This window comes from Leopardus geoffroyi, chromosome A1, assembly GCF_018350155.1.
Source record: "Leopardus geoffroyi isolate Oge1 chromosome A1, O.geoffroyi_Oge1_pat1.0, whole genome shotgun sequence".
NCBI lineage: Eukaryota > Metazoa > Chordata > Mammalia > Carnivora > Felidae > Leopardus > Leopardus geoffroyi.
In genome coordinates this window covers 72,086,502-72,114,063 of record NC_059326.1, presented here as the reverse complement: position 1 = coordinate 72,114,063, position 27,562 = coordinate 72,086,502, and the positions used below count along the sequence as shown (strand labels likewise).

General features: G+C 43.0%; 1 protein-coding gene across 5 annotated transcripts in view; it reads left to right on the top strand.

Moving 5' to 3' along the window:
- The window catches only part of NALCN (sodium leak channel, non-selective), a 320,527-nt gene extending 299,986 nt beyond the window's left edge, over positions 1-20,541 (top strand). For 4 of the 5 annotated variants that reach the window (XM_045481393.1, XM_045481373.1, XM_045481354.1 and 1 more), the window contains 11 exons: positions 359-478; positions 3,953-4,021; positions 4,957-5,105; positions 5,946-6,039; positions 7,696-7,828; positions 8,502-8,617; positions 10,521-10,678; positions 14,211-14,361; positions 15,712-15,861; positions 18,176-18,293; positions 18,853-20,541. In XM_045481393.1, the coding sequence (XP_045337349.1) occupies positions 359-478; positions 3,953-4,021; positions 4,957-5,105; positions 5,946-6,039; positions 7,696-7,828; positions 8,502-8,617; positions 10,521-10,678; positions 14,211-14,361; positions 15,712-15,861; positions 18,176-18,293; positions 18,853-19,046 (1,452 nt within the window). In that variant the 3' untranslated portion in view covers positions 19,047-20,541. The remainder of the gene's footprint in view (positions 1-358; positions 479-3,952; positions 4,022-4,956; positions 5,106-5,945; positions 6,040-7,695; positions 7,829-8,501; positions 8,618-10,520; positions 10,679-14,210; positions 14,362-15,711; positions 15,862-18,175; positions 18,294-18,852) is intronic. The other variant, XM_045481362.1, reaches the window with a different exon arrangement.
- Positions 20,542-27,562: the final 7,021 nt, after the last annotated feature.

The window sequence follows — 27,562 nt, the reverse complement described above, 5'->3', positions numbered from 1 at the left end:
CCTCTAAAAATGTGTGCCTCAATGGGGTGCCTGGGTGGCTTAGTCAGTTGAGCATCAGACTCTTGATTTCAGCTCAGGTCATGATCTCATGGTTCATGAGTTCAAGCCCCATGTCAGGCTTTGCGCTGACAGCTCTCCCCTCTCTCCCTCTCTCTCTCTCTCTGTCTGCCCCTCCCCTGTTCTCGTTCCCTCTCTCTTTCCCCCTCTCTCTCTCTTTCTCTCTCTCAAAAATAAATAAACATTAAACAAAATTTTACATTAATTTAAAATGATGTAAAATTATGTGCCTCAAGTTAACACATTTCAATATATGTTGAACACTCAGCCTCTATTTACTGTCTACATTATTTTCCCCCAGGTTACAATGAAGATCATAGCAATGTCACCTGCCGGCTTCTGGCAAAGCAGAAGAAACCGATACGACCTGCTGGTGACATCGCTTGGCGTGGTCTGGGTGGTACTTCACTTTGCCCTCCTGGTATGCATGTAATAAAAGTTTATTTTAGCTAATAACTTCAGTTCAGGTAACCCTGTTTCCAGTCTCATTTCACTCTGTGTCAGCCTACCCTCAGGTGTCTGATTAACCTCCCTACATCCAGCTTTGACCGTGATAGGCCCTCAGACATGCTTGCATGTACATTCCCCTACACTCTTCACACAAACAAAATCTGGCCCCTCAGAGTCCTAGAGTGTGCATATCAGAAGGAGAAACTTGAAAATGTCTGGTTTAACTCTCATTTTCCCAAAGGATGAAAATAAGAGAGAGAGAGAGAGAGAGAAAAAAAGAAAACAGAGATTACGAGACCTGCCTAAATTCACATGCAAGCTGGTATCAGAAAACTCAAACCCAGTCTTTTGAATTGAAATGTAGCATCAATGCGACTACATTATAATTGGTATTTCACAGTGGGATTCTCAGGCACTTTAGAGGCCTTATTTTCTACTAAACATCCAGCAGCCTTTTCTCTAAAGCATATCGTTCTTTGTGTTTATACCTGAGTTCTCGCTAGCTTGCCTAAAATGCCTTGAGCCTCTCCAACTTCCATTTAGTCTGAGGTCCAGCTCAAAACCTACACCCGTGGGTATGCCTGATTGAGATCTAGAGCCATGTTGTCCAATAGGAATAAAATGTGACCACGGATGTAATTTCAAATTGCCTAGGAGCCACATTAAAAAAATTAAAAAGGAACAGATGCTGTGGTGCCTGGGTGGTTCAGTCAGTTGAGCACCCAACCCTTGATTTTGGCTCAGGACATGATCTCAACAGTTCATGGGATGAAGCCCTGCGTTGGGCTCTGTGCTGAGAGTGGGGAGCCTGCTTAGGATTCTCTCTCCCTCTCTATCTGCCCCTCCACCACTTGCATGGGCTCTCTCTCTCTCTCAAAATAAATAAATACTTTTTTTAAAGGAACAGATGGCATGAATTTAATAATGTACTTTAACCTACCATATCTAACGTACTATCATTTCAATATGTCAGCAATATAAAAATTATTAAGAAAACAGGTTACATCCTTTTTTTTGGTACTAAATCTTTGATTGAATGTGTATTTTATATTTACAGCACATCCTAATCTAGACTCACTACATTTCAAGTGTTCGGTAACCACATGTGGCTGGTGGCTACCATACTGGACAGTGGAGTTCTAGAAGTCCCTACTCTGGGCTCCACCATTTTCCAGGCTTGATCAAGTTATTTGTCTTCAGTGATCCTTTGCTCCCTGCTCTGAACTTGGGGATATAACTTCATAATCTATCCATTCTACATGAGCATTATAAACATAAAGCATGTGAAATTTTTCTTTTTTTTTTAATGTTTATTTTTAAGAGAGAGAGACATAGTGCAAGGGGGGAGGGGGGAGAGAGAAGGAGACACAGAACCTGAAGCAGGCTCCAAGCTCTGAGCTGTCAGCACAGAGCCCAATGCAGGGCTTGAACTCCCAAACCATGAGATCATGACCTGAGCCGAAGTCGGACACTTAACCAACTGAGCCACCCAGGCACCCGTAACATGTGAAATTTTTCTAACTGTAAAAAGTACAACACCCCAACACATTATCAATACCTTCTCTTTTTTGTTAGTCTTCCTCAACGCCAGCTAAAATTAATATTATCAGATTTTCCTGCTCTCTTCTATCTGTTCTATCTCCCCAGTGTTAAAGTCATGCCAGAAAAGTTCCATCAAACAGAGAACCCATTTGTACCTCACAAAGGGTGTGCTTTAGTATGAAATTTCTGTGCTCAGGCAGATAGGTATTGAGTGTCCTTCTTAAAACAACTGTCACCGTCAGCATCAGGGGCTGTGCCAAGCCTAGGTGGGCTCTCAGTCACCCTGATCCATTTTTTCGAATAATGAGTGGTTTTGAGCACCAAAGATGTGTAAGCTACCATGCTGGAGATTGAGAAGAATGCACAGATCAAAACAAAGGCAGTCATTGCTCTCATGGACATCACAGCCTGGAAAGTTTGTGTTTTGTTTCGTTTCAAAGTTTTACACCAGAATGTTTCATCATGGTCCAAGAGGCTGGGAGGGCAGGTGTGGTTTGGGACAAGTAGGCATTCATGGAACGCTCCCAAGTCAATGAGAGTTGCAGCCATAGTGAGGCAGATGGAGGAAAGACACATATTCCTGCAATGACACAAACGAGTGGGAAGTGGCTGCGTCAGAGAGGTCCTGGAAAGTGTCCCTGCAGAAGTGACGATTGGGTTCAGCCTGTAGGATGAGGGTATGTTGGCGGCTGTCCCTGTGATGGAATGCTACGGGAGGGAAATAGTGTGCCTGGAGTAGAAGGAGCAAGGGGCACATGGCACAAGGTCTGGACGGGACCTCTCAGGACCAGGTGAAGGATGGGGGTGCTGTCACTTCCAGAATGCGAAGTGAGAAAGCCTCTATAGCAAATCTGGAACTAACATAGAAAGGAGAAGCAAGGTCCATGTTTTTAGCTTTCCCTAGACAAATATAGCCAAAAACTACTTGGTCCAAAAGAAGAGTAGGGCAGGCTTCCTAATCCTAGATGTCCCAGAGAGGACATCTCACACAGGAAAGACTAACTTGCCTATTCTGCCCGACTGCTTTTGTTCTTTCCCAAGAAGCGTCCGTCCTGGAAAAATACTCATCCTCCACTCTACTTTGCACTCTCTGTGGCCTATTGTGAAGGGAGATGCAGTATTTGTTCCCATCTAAGCTATTTCTATGCAGACACATTCATTTCCTTGTACCTCAAGGATATTCAGCGGACCCCCTTCTCGGGGGCCCATATGTGACAGTTGTCATTTGGCGAGGCGAGACTCCTTGAGAAAAGTCACGCTTTGGCATCAGCTTAATGCCACAGTTGTTATTGCAGCTCTAGCTGGTGGGATCTTTGTTTCTGAGATGAAGCTTTCTTAGTCATAAAGTGCACCCAGTCATCTCTCGCTGCCGATTGCACACTTGAAGAATGAGCTGGATGTGTTTCTGGGCTGGACAGACATTCTCTGCAGTCAGCTTACACGAATATGGCCGGCTGGTCTCCAAAGTCTCCGGAGACCTTCTGAGAGGAGGAAGCTAACCTCCTGCAATCTTTTCCAACTCTAGACCTTCTTTGCCAGGGTTCCTGCATTTTTTGGTCTCACTTGACATCCTCATATTGCACTGTTACCCTGAGTTTTTCTTGCTCCTCAAAGGAGCCGGTCACTATTTTATGTAAAACTTATTTTAGTTTTAAAATACAGAATTCAGCTGAGCAAAACAGAGACCGAAGTTTCATTTAAGATTTGATTTTATAGCTAATATTTATTCATGAGTTTTGGCAGTGACCTTTTCAGCACCTTTTAAAGATAAATTTCTTATAAGAATTTTCACATTTTATTAAACTAATTACTCAGTAGACTTCACAGAAGACTTAAAATGAAAACTGGAATTGTAACAAGATCTGTGCACATGGTAAGTGGCTCTCTTCTGTTTAAATTTCAGAACGCGTATACCTACATGATGGGCGCCTGCGTGATTGTCTTCCGGTTTTTCTCTATCTGTGGAAAGCATGTGAGTACGTTGTAAAGGATACTATCAACGGTCGCATATGCACAGAAGAAAGGAGCGATGCCTGATTGACTTCAGCTGTCCATCTGGGTCTTCAGGGTGTTAACTTCAGGAAGTTAACAAATTGGTAGTCATCCTAAGTCCAAATGAGCAAATATTAAATATTAAAATGAATCGGCAGCTTAGTTATCTTGTGATACATCTCTTGACATTTCTGTTGTTTTATTTCTTCTTCATATTGGCTAAATTAACTCAGTCATCAACTAAAGACAACATCTCAGGCATGAAAGCGAAAACCAATGCTCTTTCTTAATATTTCTTTATTTTTATTGTTTCTATCTGAATAAGCTTACTTTACTGGAAAGAAAAATCATCTTTAGTGAAGATTCGTGATTCTATGACCCCAGATTTCTTTATATTCTTTGTTATTGTTCATGCATATATTCCACATATATTTTTTATTTTTTAATGTAATTTCCTTTTTCGCTACTGACACTATTTCATATATGTTCCATATATTCACGTATTCAATACGTGCTATTTGATGGTATTTAGTATTTTGCCATTGGTTAGGTTTGTTTTTGTGAACATGTTTGTGGGAGAATCCTGAGCCTACTTGGTGGGATAGGCCAAAAATATACAGCCCTCATCATAGAGACTCAGGGAGCAAAAGAAGAGAAAATAGAAGCAAGGAATTTTAGGGAGAGGCTTTTATTAATTTGGCTGAAAAGGCTGAACAGTTGGAAATACAAGTCGAATTTCTCTCTAATGTTTTTTGAATAATATTTAGATTAATACCCTTTATTAAGAACTAATTCAAAGCAATTTTAAAATGAGGGTCACTCTCGTGCCACCTGCTTACCTGTTACTTACTTCCCAGGCTCCCCATGGCTAAGTGAATTAAATATTCATTTCTGTCTCCCCACATCTCCATATAGGTAACACTAAAGATGCTTCTCCTGACGGTGGTCGTCAGCATGTACAAAAGCTTCTTTATCATAGTGGGAATGTTCCTACTGCTATTGTGTTATGCTTTTGCTGGAGTTGTTTTATTTGGTACTGTGAAGTATGGAGAGAACATTAACAGGTTGGTGTGGATTTCTCTCCCTATTCATTTATCAAGCAAACTTTTATAGTCATGAAATCAGGAATAAAAACCTGAATGACTTTTGTCTATCAAAGACAGGAGGAAGGGGAAACAATGAGTTGGAAACTAAAACAAAATATCCAAATTTTAAATGACATTTTTCTAATTAAAAACAGTCTACACATTTACTTTAGAAACCTTGTCTCCATAATATTACCAAAATATAACGGGAACCCATAATTCCAAATCTACCACTACACAGGAATAACCACTTGTAATTTCCCGGTGAATTTCTATCCACCTACTGCCAATAAACAACATATTCTTTTTTAAATTACACTTTGAACTGATTTGGGGTTTTCTTTTTTTTTTAACAAAGCAAAACATGGGAAACTATACTCCCAATATGGTTACTATATACGAAAAGCATTTTTCAGAGATTATCTTTAATTTTGGGAAGCACTTCATAGTTTTTTAAAAAGGAATTATACAACACATTATATACAGATGTGTCTTGTTGCAGAGATTGCTTATTTGATACATGGCAGCTCTACTTTTTATAGCAAAATCCATGTGAAAGAAGGAGTCACTTTTACTTGTCAAAATTGGAACCCTTAGCCACTCAAGATTCATGGCCACAAAATGGTGGCACCACGCTAGGGTTGGGTTAGACGGCTATGCTTGAGGGCAAGTGTGAATAACAAATTAAGAAGATATAACCTTCAGACATGGTGACTTAACAACCACATCTGCTCCAAAATCTACCTGCTTTAGTGGTAACACCTTACTACTTCATGACCAACTATATTACCCACATTCTGGTTTTTCCTCCTTCATTAGGCATGCAAACTTTTCCTCAGCTGGCAAAGCCATCACCGTACTGTTCCGAATTGTCACAGGCGAAGACTGGAATAAGATTATGCATGACTGTATGGTAAACTTCTCTTCATCACTAACAGTACATCAACTTAGAACCAAATGAAACTCTTTGCAGTGCAGTATATCACCAGCCTTATCCTCGTTAGCATCAAGACTTTATGTACAAAACACCTATCCTGGCTATTTAGTCCATAAAGTTGCATCCTTTTACATTGCAGTATATGGCCATGTGGAGGAAGAATATCCAGTGAACCCAGCTTGAGCTATTGTGGTTCCATCTGGCAGATACGCATTCTGTTGGCATTGTTCTTTCCCTCCCACCTTTAACACTTTGGCAGTCAAGTACAAACAGGGGAGTTCCTCTTCTTTAATTGAATTTATTCAACAGATATTCACTGAGCGCCTGGTTTATACTGGGCCATATGCTAGGAGCTCAGTGTTCCCTGATTCCAAGGCATGCTCAAGGTGCTTATGGCAAGGCCCTGAGCTACACCCTCCCTTTGGGTCCTCCCTTTTCCTCCTTGTGTTCACATCTCCCTTAAAGCATCTGCTCCATCAGGAATCCTGCCCCACACTAAGACTGCAGTGACATGTTCCTACAGCACTCTGTGTTTCTCCTTTGTAGCATGTATCACAGCTATAGTGAGTTACTGGCTTGATTATTCCATCTCTATTTCCTCTCTCTCAACCTCCAGAACAACACTGTCCAAAAGAAATTTCTGCCATGATGGCAATCTGCTCTGTCTAATGCAGTAGCCATATGTGGTTACTGAGCCCTTGAAATGGGACTAGTGCTCCTGAGCAACTGAATTTTAAATTTCATCAAACTGTATTTGATGTTCATTAACATACATTTACATTTTAATAGCCACATGCAGTCCGTGGTTCCCATGTATAGCTTTAGACCGTCAGCAACATGAAGGAGGGACAGACTCTATGTCTTGCTTACCTGTCTGTCTCCAACATTGGGTATAAATCCAGCACATAGTAGGAGCTAAAGAACTGTATGCATGAATGAATGGGGACAGAATTTACCAAATCAAATACAATATGAAGCAGAATTAAATAGATTCTAAATATACAACAAGCAGAGTGCTACAACTGCTTCTTCTGCAGAAGAAAGAGCTAGTCTCTCTGGCTGAAAGAAGCCAGGTTTCTCTGAGGTGCCGGCATTTTATTGGGCCACGAAAGACGGGGTGGGGGGACTTTTGATAACCTGAGTCTAGTGCTCTTCTGTAAAGTCCCATAATGGTGCCCCAAGAATGAAGATTACTGGTTTCTTCTTACACAATTTGAATGTGAATTTGCTATGTATAACAAATCTTCATAAAGCTTAACCCATTAGTTAGGTCAAAGAAATTTTTTAAATGCTTTTTTTGACTTTCTGCAGCTCCCATCACAAGAACTACTTACCATTCAGGACTAGTGCAGGTGGCAGAAAGAATGTCTCTTGGAAGAAAGGAGTTCATTTTCATTGTGCTTCTAAAATGGCACTGAACTTGAGATTCCCTGAGACTAGAAGTGTAGAATAAAGGAAAGATTCTTTTTGATTTTTGCCACGGATGATGTACTCAATGTACGTGGCTTTTGGGAGATTAACTTTGAAGTTAATTATGTTTTATATGGTGAGGGATAGTTCACAAACTACAGCATGTGCACAAATTCATATTCTTCACTCTGACCCCTCCTCCCTCTCCCCCATCGCCCGCAGGTCCAGCCTCCCTTTTGTACTCCAGATGAATTCACATACTGGGCAACAGACTGCGGAAATTACGCTGGGGCACTTATGTATTTCTGTTCATTTTATGTCATCATTGCCTACATCATGCTAAATCTGCTTGTAGGTAAGTGATGTTCACTGAATATGTTTTAATATCTTTAAACCCAGGTACTTAGATAATTACATACAATTTTCAAGTAATTATCCCAGATTGCTTGGGGCGGGTATTTCATGGCATTAATTATAAATTGTTGCCTCTCGATCCAGAAGCTGAAAAGACCTTTGAAAGGCATGTAAATGACAGTTGATTGCAATTTCAAGAGTTGTCCTATTAATTATGATCATTAATTTCAAAAGAGCTCTTCTCATGGATTGAGTTGAAGAAATCTCAGAGAGGGCTACCTTTATGGCCTTGAAACATCACAGTTATGTTTCTGAAAGATACATGGTGTTCACCCAGGTGTGGGGCCACCCAGAACCCAATCTGACCTTTAAATACTGCCCTGGAACTGTCAACTAAGAGTGAAAGCCAGCTGGCATGGATATCTCCACACACAGAATGTGTGTTTATGCTCATGACCCTCATGTTTTGGAAAGGCAGGAGCTGGATAAATAGCTTAATCCAAGTGTAAGTAAGATATGCCAACTTGGAAAACACACTAAAAAACACTGTAAAAATTTGGCTTGTGATGTAGGTGATAAAATCCATTATTTATAATAGATGTTTTACTTTTTCTAAAAAATGACAGATTAGCATAATTATCTAACTTCTCCATTTTTCTTTTTTCTTTTCTTAGCCATCATTGTGGAGAACTTCTCCTTGTTTTATTCCACGGAGGAGGACCAGCTTCTAAGTTACAACGATCTTCGCCACTTTCAAATCATATGGAATATGGTGGATGATAAACGAGAGGTAGGAAAGGGGGCCGTTGCTTCATGCCCACCCCCAAAGAGATTCCCTGCCCTGCCGCAGACATTTAAGTAGTCTTGCTGTCACCAGTAGACATCTATTGAATTTGGAATGGCCATTGTGAATTGTAGAAAGCCATCATTGACCGTTCAGCAAAATATGCTAGGAAGGGAGAGGGACAGAATGGTCCCCTGTCCAACCGTGGATGCCCTCTTCTTGGGACATTCAGAAAGTCATCAAAGAGAGGAAACTAAGGAAGCTCTGAGGAAACCAGCCCTAGGATGAGAGCAGCAGAAGTAGTGAAGTTCAAATCACCAGAGCAATGGTGTAATACAGAGCCACAAATAGCCACACACAGCAATCCTGATTAGAAGTGCAAAGGAACTACTTAGTCGTTTCTGAAGGTTATTTTTTTTTATTATTTTGGACTTATTCTTTGAATGCTTTAACCATAAAGCTTACCCAAGATTTCCTGGAATTAGCCAAAGCAACAATATCTCATTCTCTAGCTGTTGCTGCTCTTTCTTTTCCCCTTTCTTCATCCCTAGCAAATACTCAGGCCTAGTTCTGGGTGCTGGGGATACAGCAGTGAACGCAACGGAAAGTCACCCATGCTTACAGAGCTTCTATTCTAATATTGGGAGACAATATAACATGAAATAATAATAATCATTATTATCTCAAGAAGCTATAAGCACTTTGCAGATGGTAATATGGTAGACACCAGTCGGACTGGAGGGCAGGCTACTTTAGCGGGGTGGCCATGACGGTCTGGCTGGGGAGGTGTTGTTAAACCCGACATCCGAAAAGCAAGGAAGTTCTATCATGGGAAAATCTACCATGGGTAGGTTCAAAAACAGTTGCAGGAAGAGTTCACAGAGGGCGTGAAGACCAAAGAACCAGAACAAGCTAAGGAAGGGGGCATCTTGAGCTACGCCTGCACAGTAATGCCTGGCTTTCCTCACCGCCTTTGTCCCCCTCTCCCTAACACCCCCCACTTCCGCAGTCACCAGTCTCAGGGGGGCCTTCTCTGAGACAGTGACCTGCACGTGTGGCCATCTGGCCTAGCTCTCCTATCTCCCCTTGATCCACCTGCCTCTCCAAGACCACTGCCTGTGGGAACCTGCTTTCCTTGGATGCACACAACAAAGATGGTACCATGAGTCACATGTTAAGGTGTTTCTGACAGGAATTCATGGTTACCCATGTCCCTGCCTTTAGCCCAATGCCTTAATTCAAAGACAGAGCCAGGCTGGCACGGTAGATTGTGTTGCCCGTAAGGGAGCGACACGTGTTTGATATTCCAGAATCTGGAGCTGCTCTGACCAGATTCTCTTGTATGTAATTGTGCAAATAATTGGGAAGACCTGAAAAGGAGTGGTCATTCCCTAGAAGAACCATTTATAAAAAATGTTTAGAAGCTTGTAGCATCCAGGCTAAGTGAAGAGGAGGATCATGTACATGTGAATGTTGTACTTTCTGCGATAATGCATTAGCAACCCACTCAGCATGTGTTTTAGAGAAATAGATGAGCAGAGGCTGAGTCAGTGAAACAGACCAGGAGAGGAAAACCCTGGTAAAGCAAGGGCTGGGGCCAGGGAGGCAGAGAGCCTCCTAGGCTCCCAATGCTGCCAGGTTATAAGATCCCACAGAACCAGAGAAGCACCAGCGGAAAATCTAAGTGCTCGGCTTTCAATGTGGTGCTTCTCTAGTAAACACCCTCCTGACCCAGCCTCCAGGGAAGCACACAACTTCCTTACTTCCCAGTGCTAATTATGCTATCGTTTAAGAAAAAGATCTGGTGTCGTTTTTCTTTTTTGTGATTTTTTTTTCTGTGAAAACAGAACCCCAAGTGAATCGTTATGGCCTAAAGATGATTTACCAGTTATTGTGCTCTGCCCCCCAGGGGGTGATTCCCACTTTCCGTGTGAAGTTCCTGCTGAGGCTCCTGCGGGGGAGGCTGGAGGTGGATCTCGACAAAGACAAACTTCTGTTTAAGCACATGTGCTATGAAATGGAGAGACTGCATAATGGCGGGGACGTCACTTTCCATGATGTCCTAAGGTATGAGGGAGTTTTCACAACCCTGGGTCACAGAGCTGGAGTGAGTGCAGAAACCAAAGCTGTGACCTTGTGAAATACAACCAACAAGTGGGCTCACAGCCCAAGATGCCACACTCATTGAGATTATAAGGTGAGGCCACACTGCTCAGGCTCCACATGGCCTTTGTCGCTGTCCTGTAAGGGCCGTGTCTGAGTGCCGCACACAGGAGGGGGGAGATGCAGTGGCCTGACATCCCCAGAGGTGCCCCATATGACTGAGGAGATCCTGATGGGAGAGGTGAGGGGCTTTGGGGAGCACAGCTTCCCCTCGTTCTGTGAGGGAGGAGCTGGTCTGGGGGAGTTTAGTGACTAGGTGGTCCAGCTGGAGTCCAATCCAGATCTTCTCATTTGCTCCATGATTCCGCCCCCAGCTGGCTGGCAAACCACACGTTCCAGACATTCACTGAGACCCCACACAGGACAAGGAGGACGAAATTCCATAAACTGGGTGGTTGAAACAAGTGTATTGTCTCACAGTCCTAGAGGCTAGAAGCTTAAATTCAAGGGGTCAGCAAGGCTGGTTCCTTCTGAGGCTGTGAGAGGGACCCTTCCAGCCTCTTGCCAGCTCCTAGGGGTTGGCCGCCATCCTTGTAGAAACATCACCCTGATCTCTGCCCTCACCTTCATGTGTCGTTCTTCCCGCATGTGTGCGTGCGTGTGCATGTGTGCTTACACATGCGTATCCAAATCTTCCTTTTTATAAGGACACCATTCGTATTGGATTAGGGACCCACCCCAGTCCAGTATTATCTCTTCTTAATTAATCACATCTGTAGTAACCTATTTCAAAATAAGATCACATTTTGAGGTACTGGGGGTCATCACTCCAACAAAGATTTTTTAGGGGGAAAACAATTCAATCCATAACAGCTTTTTAAACAGGAATCTATAGGGGCACCTTGGTGGCTCAGTCAGTTAAGCCTCCAACTTCGGCGCAGGTCATGATTTCACAGTTCGTGAGTTCGAGCCCCATGTCAGGCTCTGTGCTGACTGCTCAGAGCCTGGAGCTGGCTTCAGATTCTGTGTCTCCCTTCTCTCTGTGCCCCACCCCCCGCCCCCCCCCCCCACTTGTGCTCCGTCTCTCTCTGTCTCTGTTTCTCAAAAAATGAACATGTTAAAAAAAAAAAAAATTTAAACAGGAATCCATGGATCAAATCCAGAGGTCAGTGGGCTTGGAAACAATCACATCTCTATTGTCATTAATCAGTCACTGAAATGCAGCATTTTCTTCAGTGATGAATGCAGGCAGCAAGCCCTACAGTGTTAATAATAACCTGCATCTCTGCCACCAGCAGAAATCATAGATATTTCAGATGGCATCGCTGACGTGGCCGATAATCTTCAATATCCTCTATACTCACCACTGCTTCTAAATTACAGTAGTCCTTTGACCTCAGCTAGATGTTATTATTTAATGTATTAATAAAGAAGCACTTATGTTACTCTATCACCATCTTTTTAAAATTTTCTAAAATTAATTTCATTTCTTTTTCTTATTAAAATAGAGTTGACATACGATGTTATATTAGTTTCAGGTGTACAACATAGTGATTCCACAACTGTGTATGTTATGCTGTGCTCACCACAAGAGTAGACACCATCAGTCACCATATAACACTATTACAGCGTCATTGACTATATTCTTTATGCTGCACTTTTCATCCCCGTGACTTATTCATTACAAAACTGGAAGCCTGTACCCTCCCTCTCCCTTTCACCCTCTTCCCCTCCACCCTTCTGGCAACCAGCAGTTTGTTTTCTGTATTTATGGGTCTGTTTCTGCTTTTATTTTTTAAATTCCACATGTAATTGAAATCATATGGTATTTGTCTTTCTCAGTCTGACTTATTTCACTTAGCATGATACCCCCTAGCTCCATCCATGTTGTCGCGAATGGCAAGATCTCATTCTTTTTTATGGCTGAGAAATATTCCATTGCATATATACTGTATCTTCTTTATCCATTCTGTCATCACCTTTTTAAAGAAAATAATATGAGCACTGTATTTGAATATAATTGCTTTCCTTGGTAATAAGAGATATTTTATTTTATGCATTTAAAATGTTATTCTATGAAAAGTCCCATGGGCCCCACTCTCAAAGAGGTCTGTCCACAGGAAAAGTCATGGCCCTCTTCTAGAAGTGGCTATTTTCATCATGTGGCAAATATTTGGTGAAGGGCTGGGTATGGTGTCACACATTCAGAAGCACTCAGGCATACAGAAATATGCTTGGGACTGAAATTTGAAAATAAGAACAGGAAGGACCCGGGAGAAGTTCTCTCAAGTTTCCCAGTTTACTTCCCGCTATTCCCTTCTTCCAGGAGCAAGCCAAAGGGCAGAAAAAGAAGAGGCAGAAAATACATATGACTAGCAGAGGACGCCATCTCAGAATGTCACCAAATCTTTCCTCCTGGTGATGAATATTTTTAGGTCGAAGGGAGACACGTAGACACCCCGCTGTCATTAGCAGTTCTCATTCGGCCTCTCTGGAACACAGGGAGGCATCCGATAAGATGGACCCTGGCGAAGCCAATGGGGGCCTGGATTGCCCCTCCCTATCCCTGCAGCTCAGGAAGTGATGAAAACAGTTTGGCACTGATGAGATTCTGGAGGAGGCAGGGAAGAAAGGAAGGGCAGACACATTTCCCTCCTCCAAGGAGGGAAGAGCGCTAGCAAAGAAGAGAAGGTCGGGGTGCCAGTGCTGCATGGGGAGGACTCCAGAGCACCTCCGTGCTGTGATGTGGGCGGCGGAGGCAGCACTGAGTTCACAGGAGGGGCAGGCAGGGGCTGAGTGCCAACAGGGGGTCCTGTGGCAGCACTGGCAAGCACCAGGGGCAGAAGGGGCTGCGTTCTTCTTTGGCTGTAGACCCTTCAGCCTAGATGCAGTGTGGGTTGTTGCCTTACTGCCCAGGGGCCCTGAGGCGACACATCGGTTGTGTTGGCTTCATTTGCCCCCGCCTGAACCTGTTGCGCCTAGGGCAGAATGGGAGCGAGTATTCCACCCTGACCTTTCACCCACCAGAATTAATGAGGAAGATCCAGGGGCACAGATGGGATCGACGGAGAGGGAAATGGCAGGGGCGGGGGGGCAGGAAGCCTGACCTTAGCCAACCCTTACGGACCATCCCCACCTGGAACTGAAGGTGAAGGAAGTATACAGACAGAGCAGTCTTCCTTCTACAGGGAACATTCCAAAGCCTTAAGCAGCTGGTAATGTAGATCAGGGACCAGCCTAGACCTTCGGTTTTACAAACGCTTATATGGCACTTACTACTGTAAGCACCTCCCAAGTATTAACTCAGTCATTTAATAAGGTGGGGACCATGACTGTCCCCATCTTACAGAGGAGGTGACATAACTAGTCCAGTGGCACAGGAACAGTACCTTGGTTGGACTGAGTGGTGTCCTCTCTGAAAGTTGAGATCTCCACCAGAGTCCCAAATGAGTCCGACCTGGAATGCTCTTGTGTGTCCCCCCCACCCCACCCCCAGCATGCTGTCCTACAGGTCGGTTGACATCCGGAAGAGCTTGCAGCTGGAGGAGCTGCTGGCCAGGGAGCAGCTGGAGTACACCATCGAGGAGGAGGTGGCCAAGCAGACCATCCGCATGTGGCTGAAAAAGTGTTTAAAGCGCATCAGAGCTGTGAGTCAACTGGCAGCATCCGGGTTTTTCTTTCCTCCTGTCAAAGGAGAAGGAGGAGGAGGGACAAAACAAAAGAGCTTCAGGAACAGCGGAATGAGATGCTCTGTGATTAGCCTCGTAGCCCCTCAACTGTGTCAGCTTCATCCCCTCGTGATGGCCACCTGGTTCGCACCTGAGCTCTCATCCAGACCCAGCTGCGCCCTCGTTAGCAGAGTCCATAAGGCATTGCCGTGGAATCACATTTTTATAACAGAACATTGATGTTTAAAAAGCAGTTTACTGAACAAATATTTATTAAAATATTTGTGATCTCCATTTATCAAACTCAACTGTTCAAAATGCCCAAATCTCTATACAATGACTGGCAACCGAGTTTACAAAAGTACTTTTAAATCGCTCCTAAAAATTCCACCATTCCATTAATAATGTTGTTTGGTCTTTAACAAAGGCCACGTCTCCTGGGAGTTTAATGATCTGTCTGTTGCCTTTAGAATTATAAGCTTACAGGATTCTCTGACTCATAAATCAATGAACATATACTGTGTTGGCATATACTGTGTTTACACTAGGCATTTCTACTAGATAATTATTTTTATGATTATGCTTTTGACTTACACTTCACACACAGATGAAAGAATCACACTAATCACTAAACATTTATATATAATACACTTTTTAAATCCTGTTTCTCAGAACAACATCAACAGCAGAAACATATCTGTTGGAGGAGAAAATGTCCCCAGGGAAACAAAACACTCCAACCTCCTATAACAAGACAATAGTTATATCATAGCCCTGTTCACTTTGGGGACCCAACCTTCCCCCCCCCCCACCACAGACCCCAAGAAGGCACAGGGAGCTGGCTCAGCACCAGACCATGTTCCCAAGTGTGTGTCAACACAGACAGGCCTGCCTCTATCCAGAATAAGACAAGAGCAAGGGTTTCAATCATCCATCCAAAGCTCTCTGCCTCTAACAACACAGAAAGAAAGGGCGATCCATATTGGCTGAATGAGCACAGAGCAAAATAAGAAGGGAAAATATAGAACACCCAAGTTAGTGATTTAAAAATTCTGTTTTAAATACAACAGGAGCTAGCATCAATGAACATATTTATTCCCATTGTTATGCAAATAAGCGTGGGTTGGGAGGTCTCTAAGCCTGCCTTTATAGCTGTCTGATACTTAACTAGGGGAAGTAGTTAAACATCCTCATTTGGAAGTTCCTAAGAGTTCACTGAGCATACAGGTTCTTTGGAGAGGAGAGATGGAAATACAATTTGAGTGCTGGGGGACAGGGGGATGTTGGGTTGATTTCTCCGTTACTGAGAGAATGATCATATTTCCATAGAAACAGCAGCAGTCATGCAGCATCATCCACAGTCTGAGGGAGAGCCAACAGCAGGAGCTGAGCCGGTTCCTCAATCCCCCCAGTATCGAGACCACCCAGCCCAGTGAGGACATGAATGCTAACAGTCAGGATAATAATATGCAACCTGAGGTATGTGTATGAGGCATCCTTCCTCCAAGGATATTATGTGCATTTTTTATTTTTTATTTTTCATTTATTTTAGTGTTTATTTATTTTTGAGACAGAGAGCGTGAGTGGGGGAGGGGCAGAGAGAGAGGGAGACACAGAATCTGAAGCAGACTCCAGGCTCTGAGCTGTCAGCACAGAGCCCCACACGGGGCTCAAACTCACAAACCACAAGATCATGACCTGAGTGGAGTGGTCGGATGCTTAACCGACTGAGCCACCCAGGCGCCCCACGTGCATTTTTAAAATAAAAAATAAAACAGTGCTGTTCACATAGCCATTTCAAACAAGTGACAGTATTTTTTTTTTTTCCAAATGTTTATTTATTTATTTTAAGAGAGAGAGGAAAAGTGCAAGCAGGAAAGGGGTAGAAAGAGAAGAGGAGACAGAGAATCCCAAGCAGGCTCCATGCTGTCAGCACAGAGCCTGACAAGGAGCTTGAACTTATGAACTGTGAGATCATGACCTGAGCCACAATCGAGAGTCAGATGCTTAACCGACTGAGCCTCCCAGGCACCCCAAGGTGACAGTATCTCTAATTGGAAGTTTTTAAGTAAAAAAAAAAAAAAAAGGAACATATTGATCTAGATTATCTTTGGACCTTTACAACTTGGAATGCTTTGGGGTTATTTCAAAAGATTCTGATTCTGAGTTGTATGAATACTAAAAAAAAAGTTAATGCTCTGAATGCATTAATTCTATTGATTTTTGTCTAAAGAGTTCATATCGCATCTCTACAGGTTTAACGGAGTCCAGTGATATTACTTGACTTAGGAGAACATGGTTTGCCTGAAGCTCTGCCCTAAATGCTTTCTTCTACCAGGTCACAGGAACTTGCAGTAGAATCAGTGAAAATGTTTGTAATTGACCACCACCTTCCTTAAACAGTCAGACTCATTGAGGCTTTGTCCTCCCTTAGTTGGGCATTGGAAGAGCATATGGAATTCAGGAGGACCTTCTTCACTAGGGCAAAGCTTATTTCCATTTCCAGACTCAATGTACGTGTCCATAAAAAAGCCTGGCATTGACACCCTGGAGAACCTTGCTCTGTGACCAGCAGCTGGCGGGGGGCCTCCCCATTAGGAGGGTGCAGTTGTGGATGAGCTGGAGTCGATCCAGCACTCTGAGATGAGCCCCTGGCACAGTAAGGCTTTGTGATGTGTAGCGGCCTAGTCAGGGGCCGGCAGTAAATACCGAAGCCTGTGGCTCCATGACCCAGCGAGATGCTTCAAGGGAATTCCTTGTTCCACAGCCCAGTTTGGGGTGGGTTTCATGTTGTCGGCTCCCCAACATGTGGGAATCAACTGCCACCGACAACAGGGACTTGTGCAGGGACAGTCAGCAAAGGGCAGAGACATAGACGCTTCATGTGTGGGGCCAAGGTAAGATCAGGACAGCCAGCCAGGCAGGGCTGATGAGGCTGGCAAAGTGATAATTGCAGAGCTGTCTACTTTTAGGTAAAAAAACAAAACCAAAAACAAAACAACAGCAACAACAAAAAATCCATGAGGTAACCAAAAAACCAAGAGGGGATACTGAAGAGATGTGAGGTCCAAGGCACTGATAGGAAAGGGGGGGCACCAGAGACTGAGTAAAATGTGTGGAGAGTCTCAGCTCTTCTCTGACATTAGTCTTGGCTGGTATAAGCTTCATTCTCCTCTGGGGCTGTTGGAGAGTGTTGTCTGCTGAGCTCTCTTTCTGGAGCGCTAGGACTGACCTATAGGTTGGCAAGAATATACTTTCAGGAAACTGGGCAGTTCTTGCTGCCCCCCGCTTCCTTCCTGGTCCATAGCTACACCCCAGGTGCAGAGGGGAGGTAGCCGTGGGAGTGGAGGAGTCCTGGAGGGATACCTGGAGGAGGTGCTACCTGGAGAATTGTGCCCCCTCCCTTCACCGCGTGCAGGGGTGGCTCTCACTTTCCTGGACTCTCTGAACCCATTTTCTCTTTTCCTTTCCCCATTGTGGACTCTGGGGCTCCAGTACTGTTTTTCCTATTGTGTTTTCTTTCTTTCTTAAAATAAAATAAGGGTCCATGGTGGGAGGGAGGGAGGGTGGGTGGTGGGTATTGAGGAGGGCACCTATTGGGATGAGCACTGGGTGTTGTATGGAAACCAATTTGACAATAAATTTCATATTTAAAAAAATGAATAAACTCTAAACTCTAAAAAATAAATAAATAAAAAATAAAATAAAATAAGGGTCCAGACTGGTGCAGAGGACAGGAGGGGAGCACAGCGTTAACAAAGAGCCAGTAACTGCTTTATTCTCCACCATGCAGACCAGCAGCCAGCAGCAGCTTCTGAGCCCCACGCTGTCGGACAGAGGGGGCAGTCGGCAGGACTCCACAGACCCCGGAAAACCCCAAAGGAAGTTCGGGCAGTGGCGGCTGCCCTCAGGTGTGTGCCCCGAGTCCTTTCTCCATTGATTCAGGTCCTAGAGGTGTCTACACCCTGTGGGCTTTGGGTCTCAGATTTCAAATTCAAGTCTACCCCTAAAGTGATTTACAGACTCCCTTCGCTATTGCTGACACTATCTGCCCTTTTCCTTTGTAGTTTTTCTTTCTTTGTATATACTAACAAACACCTACTCACCCATATTCCTATGACACTTATATTTGCCCAGACTGGAATGTTTTATTTTATTGTATCTTATCTTATCTTATCTTATCTTATCTTATCTTATCTTATCTAGTTTTTGTGGTTATCTCAAAGTGCAACTGGCAAGTAGCAGTTTTTCAAATGGTATCACTAGTTGTCCCTGAACAGAATTTTAAAGTCCATGATGAATATAAAGAACCGAGAGCTGGAAGGATTTCATACTTAACATCTATGGATAGGATGTGTTTATGGGGACTTGTTTACTTGTTACTGCTGGGACTATCACAGCTTTTCAGGAATGGCTTGCAAAAGGGTGAACAGCTCCACGTTGCTCATAGGACTTTTGTCAATTCCACAGCACCAAAACCAATAAGCCACTCAGTGTCTTCGGTCAACTTACGATTTGCAGGGCGCACAACAATGAAATCCGTAGTGTGCAAAATGAACCCCATGACCGACACGGCGTCATGTGGCTCCGAGGTGAAGAAGTGGTGGACCCGGCAGCTGACGGTGGAGAGCGATGAAAGCAGCGATGACCTTCTGGACGTTTAGGTGGAATTAGCGCAGTGCAAGGTTTAATGGGGAGCACTGTTTTCTAGCATTTTCCTCCTATGGTCTAACATGGACCATGGACCATGGCGAGCAGTCTATGCTTAAGATATCATTTAATTCTATCTCGTCACAAGAGGTCTTTAAGTTGCTTTTTGTCCTGCCGTAGGAAGGCCTAAAACTTGGTCGGTGGCTGTTGTATATATAGGGAGTTGTTACCGTGTGTTTGAGAAAATTTGCCTAATGGTTGTATTTGTAATATTAGAGAACTATCCCAATACCAGATGTAGATCACTCAAAGATTTCATATATCCTGTCTGTAAACTAAGGTGTATATTCATATATGCTCTTACTCAGTATTATCACCCCCTGAAAGAGTGCTAAGCCCAAAGTGGCTGATATTTATGGTATGGTAGCTATAGTCTTAGTTCCTGTTTTTCCCACTTCTACTAGAAATACTTCCCTTGGGAAAATTATTATTTATGATTGATCTGAAAAGGTCAGCACTGAGCTCATACTAAAATGATAGTAGTTTTACAAACTACAGATTCTGAATTTTTAAAAGTATAATCCTTTTCTCATAATATTCTTAAAAATAGGCAAAAGATATTCTGAAGTCATAACAAGTCAGTTTCTGTACTCAGTCACTCTAATAAAAACTGTTGCCTGCTTCCTAGAGAATTGTGTGTGCAGGGACCAGGCAAAGAAATTGTCCCAAGGAGCAAGAAGTTTAAAACAGACGTGCACGTAGATCGTTTTAGGCACGTGGTTACCTGAAGATGTTGAGTTTCTGTGAAGGCCTTTTAATAACTAAGTTTAGCAAAAAGAGTGAAACTACATGATTCAGCTTATTAAAAAAAAAAATCACGTGCGTGATGTATCATTGGCTTCATTTCTTACACAGGGTATGTTGGTTTTGCCGTAAATTGGCGAAGACATTATGAGTTGATTCCAACACATCAGTGCCATGTTCAATTCAAAATGACTCCCTCCTACCAGATTCTCCTATGGAAATAATGGCAATTTTGTAGAATTGTGCTTAGAACTCACAGTTGAGGGACCCCACAACTCAGCTGTATTTGTTCCACACACTATGTGCTCTGAGAAAGGTAAAATGCAAAGCGATTACACAGTACCTGGGCCTTATACTGGGTCAACCAAGTAGAAGCACATCCAGGCCCTTACCTACATTATTTTTGGCGAGATTTGCTGTTTAGATGATTTCTTTTAATGCAGCAATTATCTCAGAGTCCTTTGACACCCAGGTTGCTTTATAATCTATTTTCTCTTTTAACATCCTTAAAATAGCCAAATCCTGTCTGTATAACAAACTTAACATTGTGATGCCATCTCTTGTTTACATGATTAATTGTGACTCTAGGATAATGGGTAATTAAAGTCAGTGAAGCCAAAAGGATTTTATTTGGTTTTACGTTCAGTTGGAGTTTACTTTTTGTACATAAAGAAAATCAAAATAAATTCTGACTTTGTAAAAGAATTTACTCTGAGTTGATGATCATTTCCAAACCCTTCCTCGTGTGTGGAAGGAGGGAAGGGGGTTTGGGGGTGGGATCATTAGGAAGCAGGCACTTTGCAGACTCTGTATTTGAATATTCTGTCTATAATTAGTTGGCAAAAGCTCTGTCCCTGATATTCATTTCAGTTCAGTTCCTAAGCCAGAATGTTCCTTTCACGTTTGTGTCCATAAGGCTGAGTGAATACCTTCCAAGACAACAATAAAACAGAAAAGGATCTTACATGGCTGGGGCATGGGCCTGTACTCATGCTGCATGAAAACGAGATTTTATTTTTTGGCTCATTACACTTGAGTAATACAGCTTCATTCTCACAAAACTGCTGAGCCCTTCCTACAACGTCTGTTAACTGGTGTTGAGCAGAACATCATTGTTGTTCATTCTGCAGTGAAGCAAAGGGCCAAATAGCAATGCATTTAAAGCCATAGCACCCTACATTTTCAATTAAGTGAGACAGCTAAGCAGTTCCTGTGGGACTCCTCTCTACTGTTTCCTGAAGCCAGTAGAGCAGACAGCAAGCCGAGAAGGTAAGTGCTACCCCTCTTAGATTTTTCATCAACATATAAACAGTCCAGTTATGCAGATGGGAAAACTTCGGCCACAATGTTCCCTGGTCCTTAGGGAGCCAGACACTGATACTAATCCTGTCATCATGCCACCCACTGCCTTTAATTAAAGGACGCTGTTGGTTCCAAGCACACCAGAAAGCATAAGGGGCAGAATAGTTGACACAGAGCCCCCAAGGGGAACAGACCACACATGCATTGCACATATGGCAATTCAAGGGGACTCAAAGGGAGCAGGGAGGGAGAGAATGGCCAGACCAGTACTATTCACTCTATTCTCAGTGGTAGCTTGAGAGTAACACCCATCTTCAGCGACTGGCCATTTGTGTCCTGTCCAAGCTGAATAAGATAAGGGAATGTAGAAGAAAAACCAGTTATAAAGCCTTAAGCAAAAGCATTTTCAAAGCCAGTTGATTGACATGTTTGCCTGCTTCTTTGTAGAAAGTGGCATACTATAGATAGGTGGCTTTCAATAGACTGCTTGGCAGTGGCACTCTTTCTCAGAGTCCTTCAAAAATGCCTGAAATATTAACCAGGCAAAAGCCAAACATCCCTAGTTGAAATTGGGGTGAAGATGAGAACCCCACTCACATGGTCTCTTCTCATCCCCTGATAGTGATTGAATTGTGCCCCCCCCCAAAAAAAAGATACACTGAAATCCCAACAACTGGCCCCTGTGAATGTGACCCTTTGGGGGAAGAATCTTTGCAGATGTAATTAGTTAAGGAGAGGTAATACTAGAGGAGGGCAGACCTGGAATCCAATATGACTGGTGTCCTTATAAGAGGAGACAGACACACAGGGAGAAGAATGCCATGTGAAGACACAACACAGAGGGAAGATGGCCATGTGAAGACAGGGGCAGAGGTTGGAGTGATGTGGCCACAAGCCAAGGAACATCTAGGGCTAGAAGAAACTGCAAAAGGCAAGAAAGGATACTCCCCTAGAGGCATTAGAGGGAGCATGGCCCCACCAACACCTTGATTTTGGACTTCTAGCCTCCAAACCGGAACTGTGAGGTGATAAATATGGGTCATTGTAAGCCACCCAGTTTGTAGTATTTTTTTACAGCAGCCCTAGAAAACTAATATACCCCCAAACCCAATCCAGTCCCAAAGGTGCCCTCGACCATCCCAGTGCTCCAAGGAGAACCTAATTGGAAAAACACTAGTACAGATCAAAGATTCTGAGTTTGCAGTTTGACATACATGTCAAGTCCTGGATCTACTGGTTATTCCTTGTGTAGTCTCCGATGAGTTTCATACCTGCCTGAGCCCAAATTTAGCGTCTCACTTTTCCAAAAGGCAGGAAAAAAGAAGGGTGCCTGGGTGGCTCAGTCAGTTAAGCATCCAACTCTTGATCTCAGCTCAGGTCTTGATCTCAGGGTTGTGAGTTCAAGCCCCTCATTGGGCATGGGGCCTACTTAATAAAAATAAGTAAATAAAATTAAAAAGGCAGGAGATGTGAATTTATTCACTTAATTTACCTAACAGGTTCATGAAATCTGCCATGTGGGCTTACTCTGAGCACATGTGCATCATAATCTAAATCATTAACTAGCTGTCTGACCTCCCTACCAGAATCCTCAGTTGTCCAGTTGTCGGGCCAGCCTTTTTTCTGTCTACCACTTCAGGTTTCCAGCTTGAAGCAGGCCTGAGTCTGTGGAAGAGAAAAGACCTGATATTAGATCAAGCTCAAATTGGACCATTCTAATTTCTGATTCAAGACTGTACTGCTATGTAAGGTGACCACTGAACATTTCTAATACATAAGGATGACCAGAAAAGTTGCAAGGTGCTTGAGTTTATATTTAGGACCAAGGGAAGGTTGCTGAATAAATTTTAAAGGGATGGTAGAAAACTAAACGTGACATCTGCTTTAGCTATGGCCTGCACTGGGCTTGTTTGATATACCAATTACATGTCTCAGGGTGCCTGGGTAGCTCAGTCAGTTGAGTATCTGACATCGGCTCAGGTCATGATCTCACCATTCGTGAGTTTGAGTCCTGTGTCGGGTTCTGTGCTCACAGCTCAGAGTCTGGAGCCTGCTTTGGATTCTTTTTCTCCCTCTCTCTCTCTCTCTCTCTGCCCCTTCCCCACTCATGCTGTCTCTCTCTCTCTTTCTCTCAAAAATAAATAAATGCTTAAAAAAAAAGTTTTTTAGGCTTCCAAGGGGAGCACGTAGATTCAGTGGTTGAATAGACAAACCTGAGGGTCAACAGAGAGGGATGCACATCCAGAAGCACCAGCATAGAGATGGTATTTAAATTCCTGAACTGGATGAGACAACCTAAGGAGGTAAAGTGAGGAGCAAAGAGAGGAAGTCTGAGGGTCTGTGTGAGTCTGCTGGAGCTGCCATAACAAAATACCACAGGCTGGGGGCTTAAATAGTCAAAATTTATGTTCTCTGAGTTCTGGAGGCTGGAAGTCCAATGTCAATGCATCAGCAAAGATTGGCCTCTCTCCTTGACTTGTAGGTGGCAGTCTTCTTCCTGTGTCTTCCTGATATCTTCCTACTGTGTGTGCCTGTGTCCTAATCTCTTATTATAAGAACACCAGTCTTACTGGGTCAGGGTGCATCCATATGACCACATTTTACCTTAATCCCCCATTTAAAGGTCCTACCTCCAAATACAGTCTTGTTCTTGGGTACCAGGAGTTAGGACTTCAGCATATGAATTTTAAAAGGACACAATCCAACCCACAACAGAGTCTGTCTCCCTGGTACTGGGGCACAGTAGAAGAGCCTCTCATGGAACAGCAGTGTTGAGCCCTGAATCTGCCTGAACCCTAACCAGGACACTCAACTCTGAGTATTCTCCCTTCCAGAAGCGCAGAAACACACAAGATCTGTTTCTAGAGTTTCAGGAAGGTCCACTTTTATGAATCAGTTTGTGGAAGGAAGGACACAGGCACCAAAAACACTGACACCTTAAATCCTAGTTTGCAGCCTGGAAGCTCACAGCTAGAAAACATCTCCAATCATCCCAGCTCAGCAACTCACTTCAGTGTAAGATCACTCCCATACCACTACCTCTAAAAAGTGTGTTTTGAGTTCACACTCATTAGAATGGCTGCTATCCAAACAAACAAAACAGAAAATAAAAAGGAGGATATGGAGAAAGTTTATGGCAGCATTATTCACAATAGCCAAGAGTGAAAGCGCCCAGATATCCATCAATGGATGGATGGATGAAAAAAATGTACATGCATACAATTGAATATTACTCAGTGTTAAAAAGGAAGGAAATTCTGATATAGGTGACAATATGATGAACCTTGAGGACATCATGCTAAGTGAAATACACCAGTCACAAAAATACAAATACTGTAAGATTCCACTTATACGAGGTATCAAAAGTAGTAAAACTCAAAGAAACAGAAAGTAGAATGGTGGTTGCCAGGAACTGAGGGAGAGAAATTGTAGTGCAATGGGTATAAAGAGTCAGTTTTGCAAGATGCAAAAGTTCTGGAGATTGTTTACACAACAATGTGAATATACTTAACACTATTAAAGTATACACTTAAAAATGGTTAAAACAGAAAATTTCATGTCATATGCATTTCATCAAAAATTAAAATGTAAAAAAAAATTAATATATCCTGTTATCTGATCCCAAAACTAAATGGCCAAACTGAAATAGCAAAACAATTCCAATGCTGCACTTATTCTTTCATATCTGCTTGCTTTCTGTATTTGATCCATATACTTGGTTTACATTTAATATTTTATATTTTTCCCCAATACTGTACGCCACTCATTTAATTTAAAAATCTCCCTGTAGTATGCCTAGTAACTATCAGAATCCCATTTGAACATTTAAAGGGCTGGCATCATTGGCCATTGAATTAAGACATGGATGGTTTGTTAGAGGGAGATTTTAAGTGGTTTTTCATTCTCCTTTCGTGGGCAGTGGTTCAATGTCAATGTCAATTTTAAGGCTTGGTTACAGAACCAACCAACCTATAAGAGGAATTATATAGCTTCATTGTGTTCCTTCCACAAATGGGTATGTCACTCCATTTCCTCTATGATGTGGATAGTGACCCCAAAATCACACTAAGTGGAACCCCTTGTTTTGATACATCATCCCTTACAGTGTTCCCAATGCCTGACTGCCACTGAGATGTTTAGCATTTAAATGAGAGCAAACCCAACTGTAGGTATAGAAATGGGCTAAGACCTGTGGGTCCTCTGCAAATAAGCACATATTAAAAGATGGTACTTTTACATTCTAAGCCATGTCAAAACCACCTAGAATAATAAATCAGCAACTTGGCCAAGAGCTGTCAGGAATAGTAGGGTAACATTTTCCAGAAAAGTCTTCTTTAGTAAAGATCTCAAGGAAGGGAATTGTACCCATAAATTACGGCCAAGAAAGGTAGCTTTTTGATTTGAACTATCTGCATATTCTTAGGCATTCTTTATTTAATTTTATAGAGATAACAGTATAATGTAGGTAACATTCTTGGAGCATAAGAGGAGGTTGGAAAGATTAAAATAAGGACAGAAGATAGGGGAACAGGGAGGTGGAGGGGGAAAAGTAGTCTCTGTTACTCCATTCTTGGAAATAGAATGTACTATCTCATGTTTGCAGGCAACTAGAGTAGAATGTTAGCCAATGGGCGTGGCCAGCGAGAGCACTTCATCTGGAACAGACAGAATGAGTGTATTAGTCAGAGTTCGCCAGAGAAATAGAGACAATAGGATATATATAGAGGGGCGGGAGGGGGGGGATTTAGTTTAAGGAACTGGCTCATGGGATTATGTGGGGCTGATGACAAATCCAAAATCCAAATGGCAGGCCAGCAACTAGAAATTCAAGCAAGAGTTGATGTCGTAATGTTGATTCCAAAATCTACAAACTAGAAACTCAGGCAAGATTTCTATGTTTATAGTCTTGAGGCAGAATTCCTTTTTCTGGAAACCTGAGTCTTCACTCTTGCCTTCAATTGATTGGATGAGGCTCACTCACATTCTAGAGGGTAATCAGCTTTCCTCAAAGATGATTTAAGTGTGAATCACATCTAAAAAAAATGCCTTCATGGCAATATCTAGTGTTTGACCAAACAACTGGGCACTATAGCCTTGCCAAGTCAACACACATAAATTTAACCACCATAATGAATATAATTTTATTACCTGTAGTTGGTTAGTACAACCTTAGATATAGTCACTTGTGTGCCTCCAGAATCCAACCAATTGTCTTTTTCCCCAGCCCAAGAACCAAAGAATGTTGATTTTATTCTCTCAGCTTCTTGCATGACAAGGAAAAAAGGAAAGCAGATTGAGAAAGAGAAAAGTTGCACTGACATTGTTTTTAATATGTTTATTTGTTGTCAAGGTGCTCACCCTAGTTCACAAGGCTGTGTCAATGGACTTGAGAGATACATCCCTTCCCACAGGTACAGTCTTAACCTTCTCTGTCTTAATTGGAGCCTTAGGACAGTTGTCATAGGATAGACCAGACACCAGATACTTTCTTCTCTTTCAGAGTCTGCATTTCATGTTAGAAACATCATGTAGGCTCTACCTGGGAAAACACTGGAAACACAACAAAAAAGTCAACTAGGGAACATCAGGCTGGCAACAGGGGAGTAGTATATTCCACCTGTCACAGGAGGCTCACAGTGAGCTCAGCTCTCTCCTCTAGTGCCAGGCGACTAGCACTAGAACCCAGTGGGTTCTCCCAGGTGCAGAGGAGAGAAAAGTCCTTATCTGTCTGTCTCAGCCAAGAGACAAGGGGATGGGAATGGAAAGGAGTCATCACTCTCTTGACATGTTCAGTGGGACTCATAGATTAACTGAAATATCTATCCCTCAGGGATTCATCACAGGGGGTATGTTGGCTTCTTCCCCCAAACTGTCTCTTCCCTACCTTTGTGCAGGGCCCCAAACTGCCCCACTACGGACACCTGCCTCTGCCTCCATCTTGCCTCTCCTCCTCCTGCTACCATCGCTGGCTGCAGAAAATGCCCCTTTTCTGTGTTCTACCAACTTAGCTTCAGAGCCAAACCAATGTAGAATTTCAAATTGGGTGTTCTTTTTGATCCATTGACTCCTTTTTCAGGGCAATGAAAAGGGGCCTAGCTCAGGGCCAGGTCAAAAGATAATTGGGAATTCTGCGAAGCCCTAATGAGCACAGCCTGAAGGTCCAGGCTGTGTTCTCACTTCCAACAACTACCTTGTGTTGACATGTCACACCACCAGCCCTGATTGTCTTATCCAGGGGTCTCCCAGACCAGGCAGGGGTTCCACCCCCCCTTCTGCAACTGCCTCACACCCTGGTCTAACCGCTAATTAGATGCCTCATTTCTTGGCATGTGTATGGGCTTGAACCATCTGCTTATTGATCACATCCTTCAGAATATATTGAATTTTAAGGAATCCAGCCACAAAAGCAGGTAATGTTGCAGGT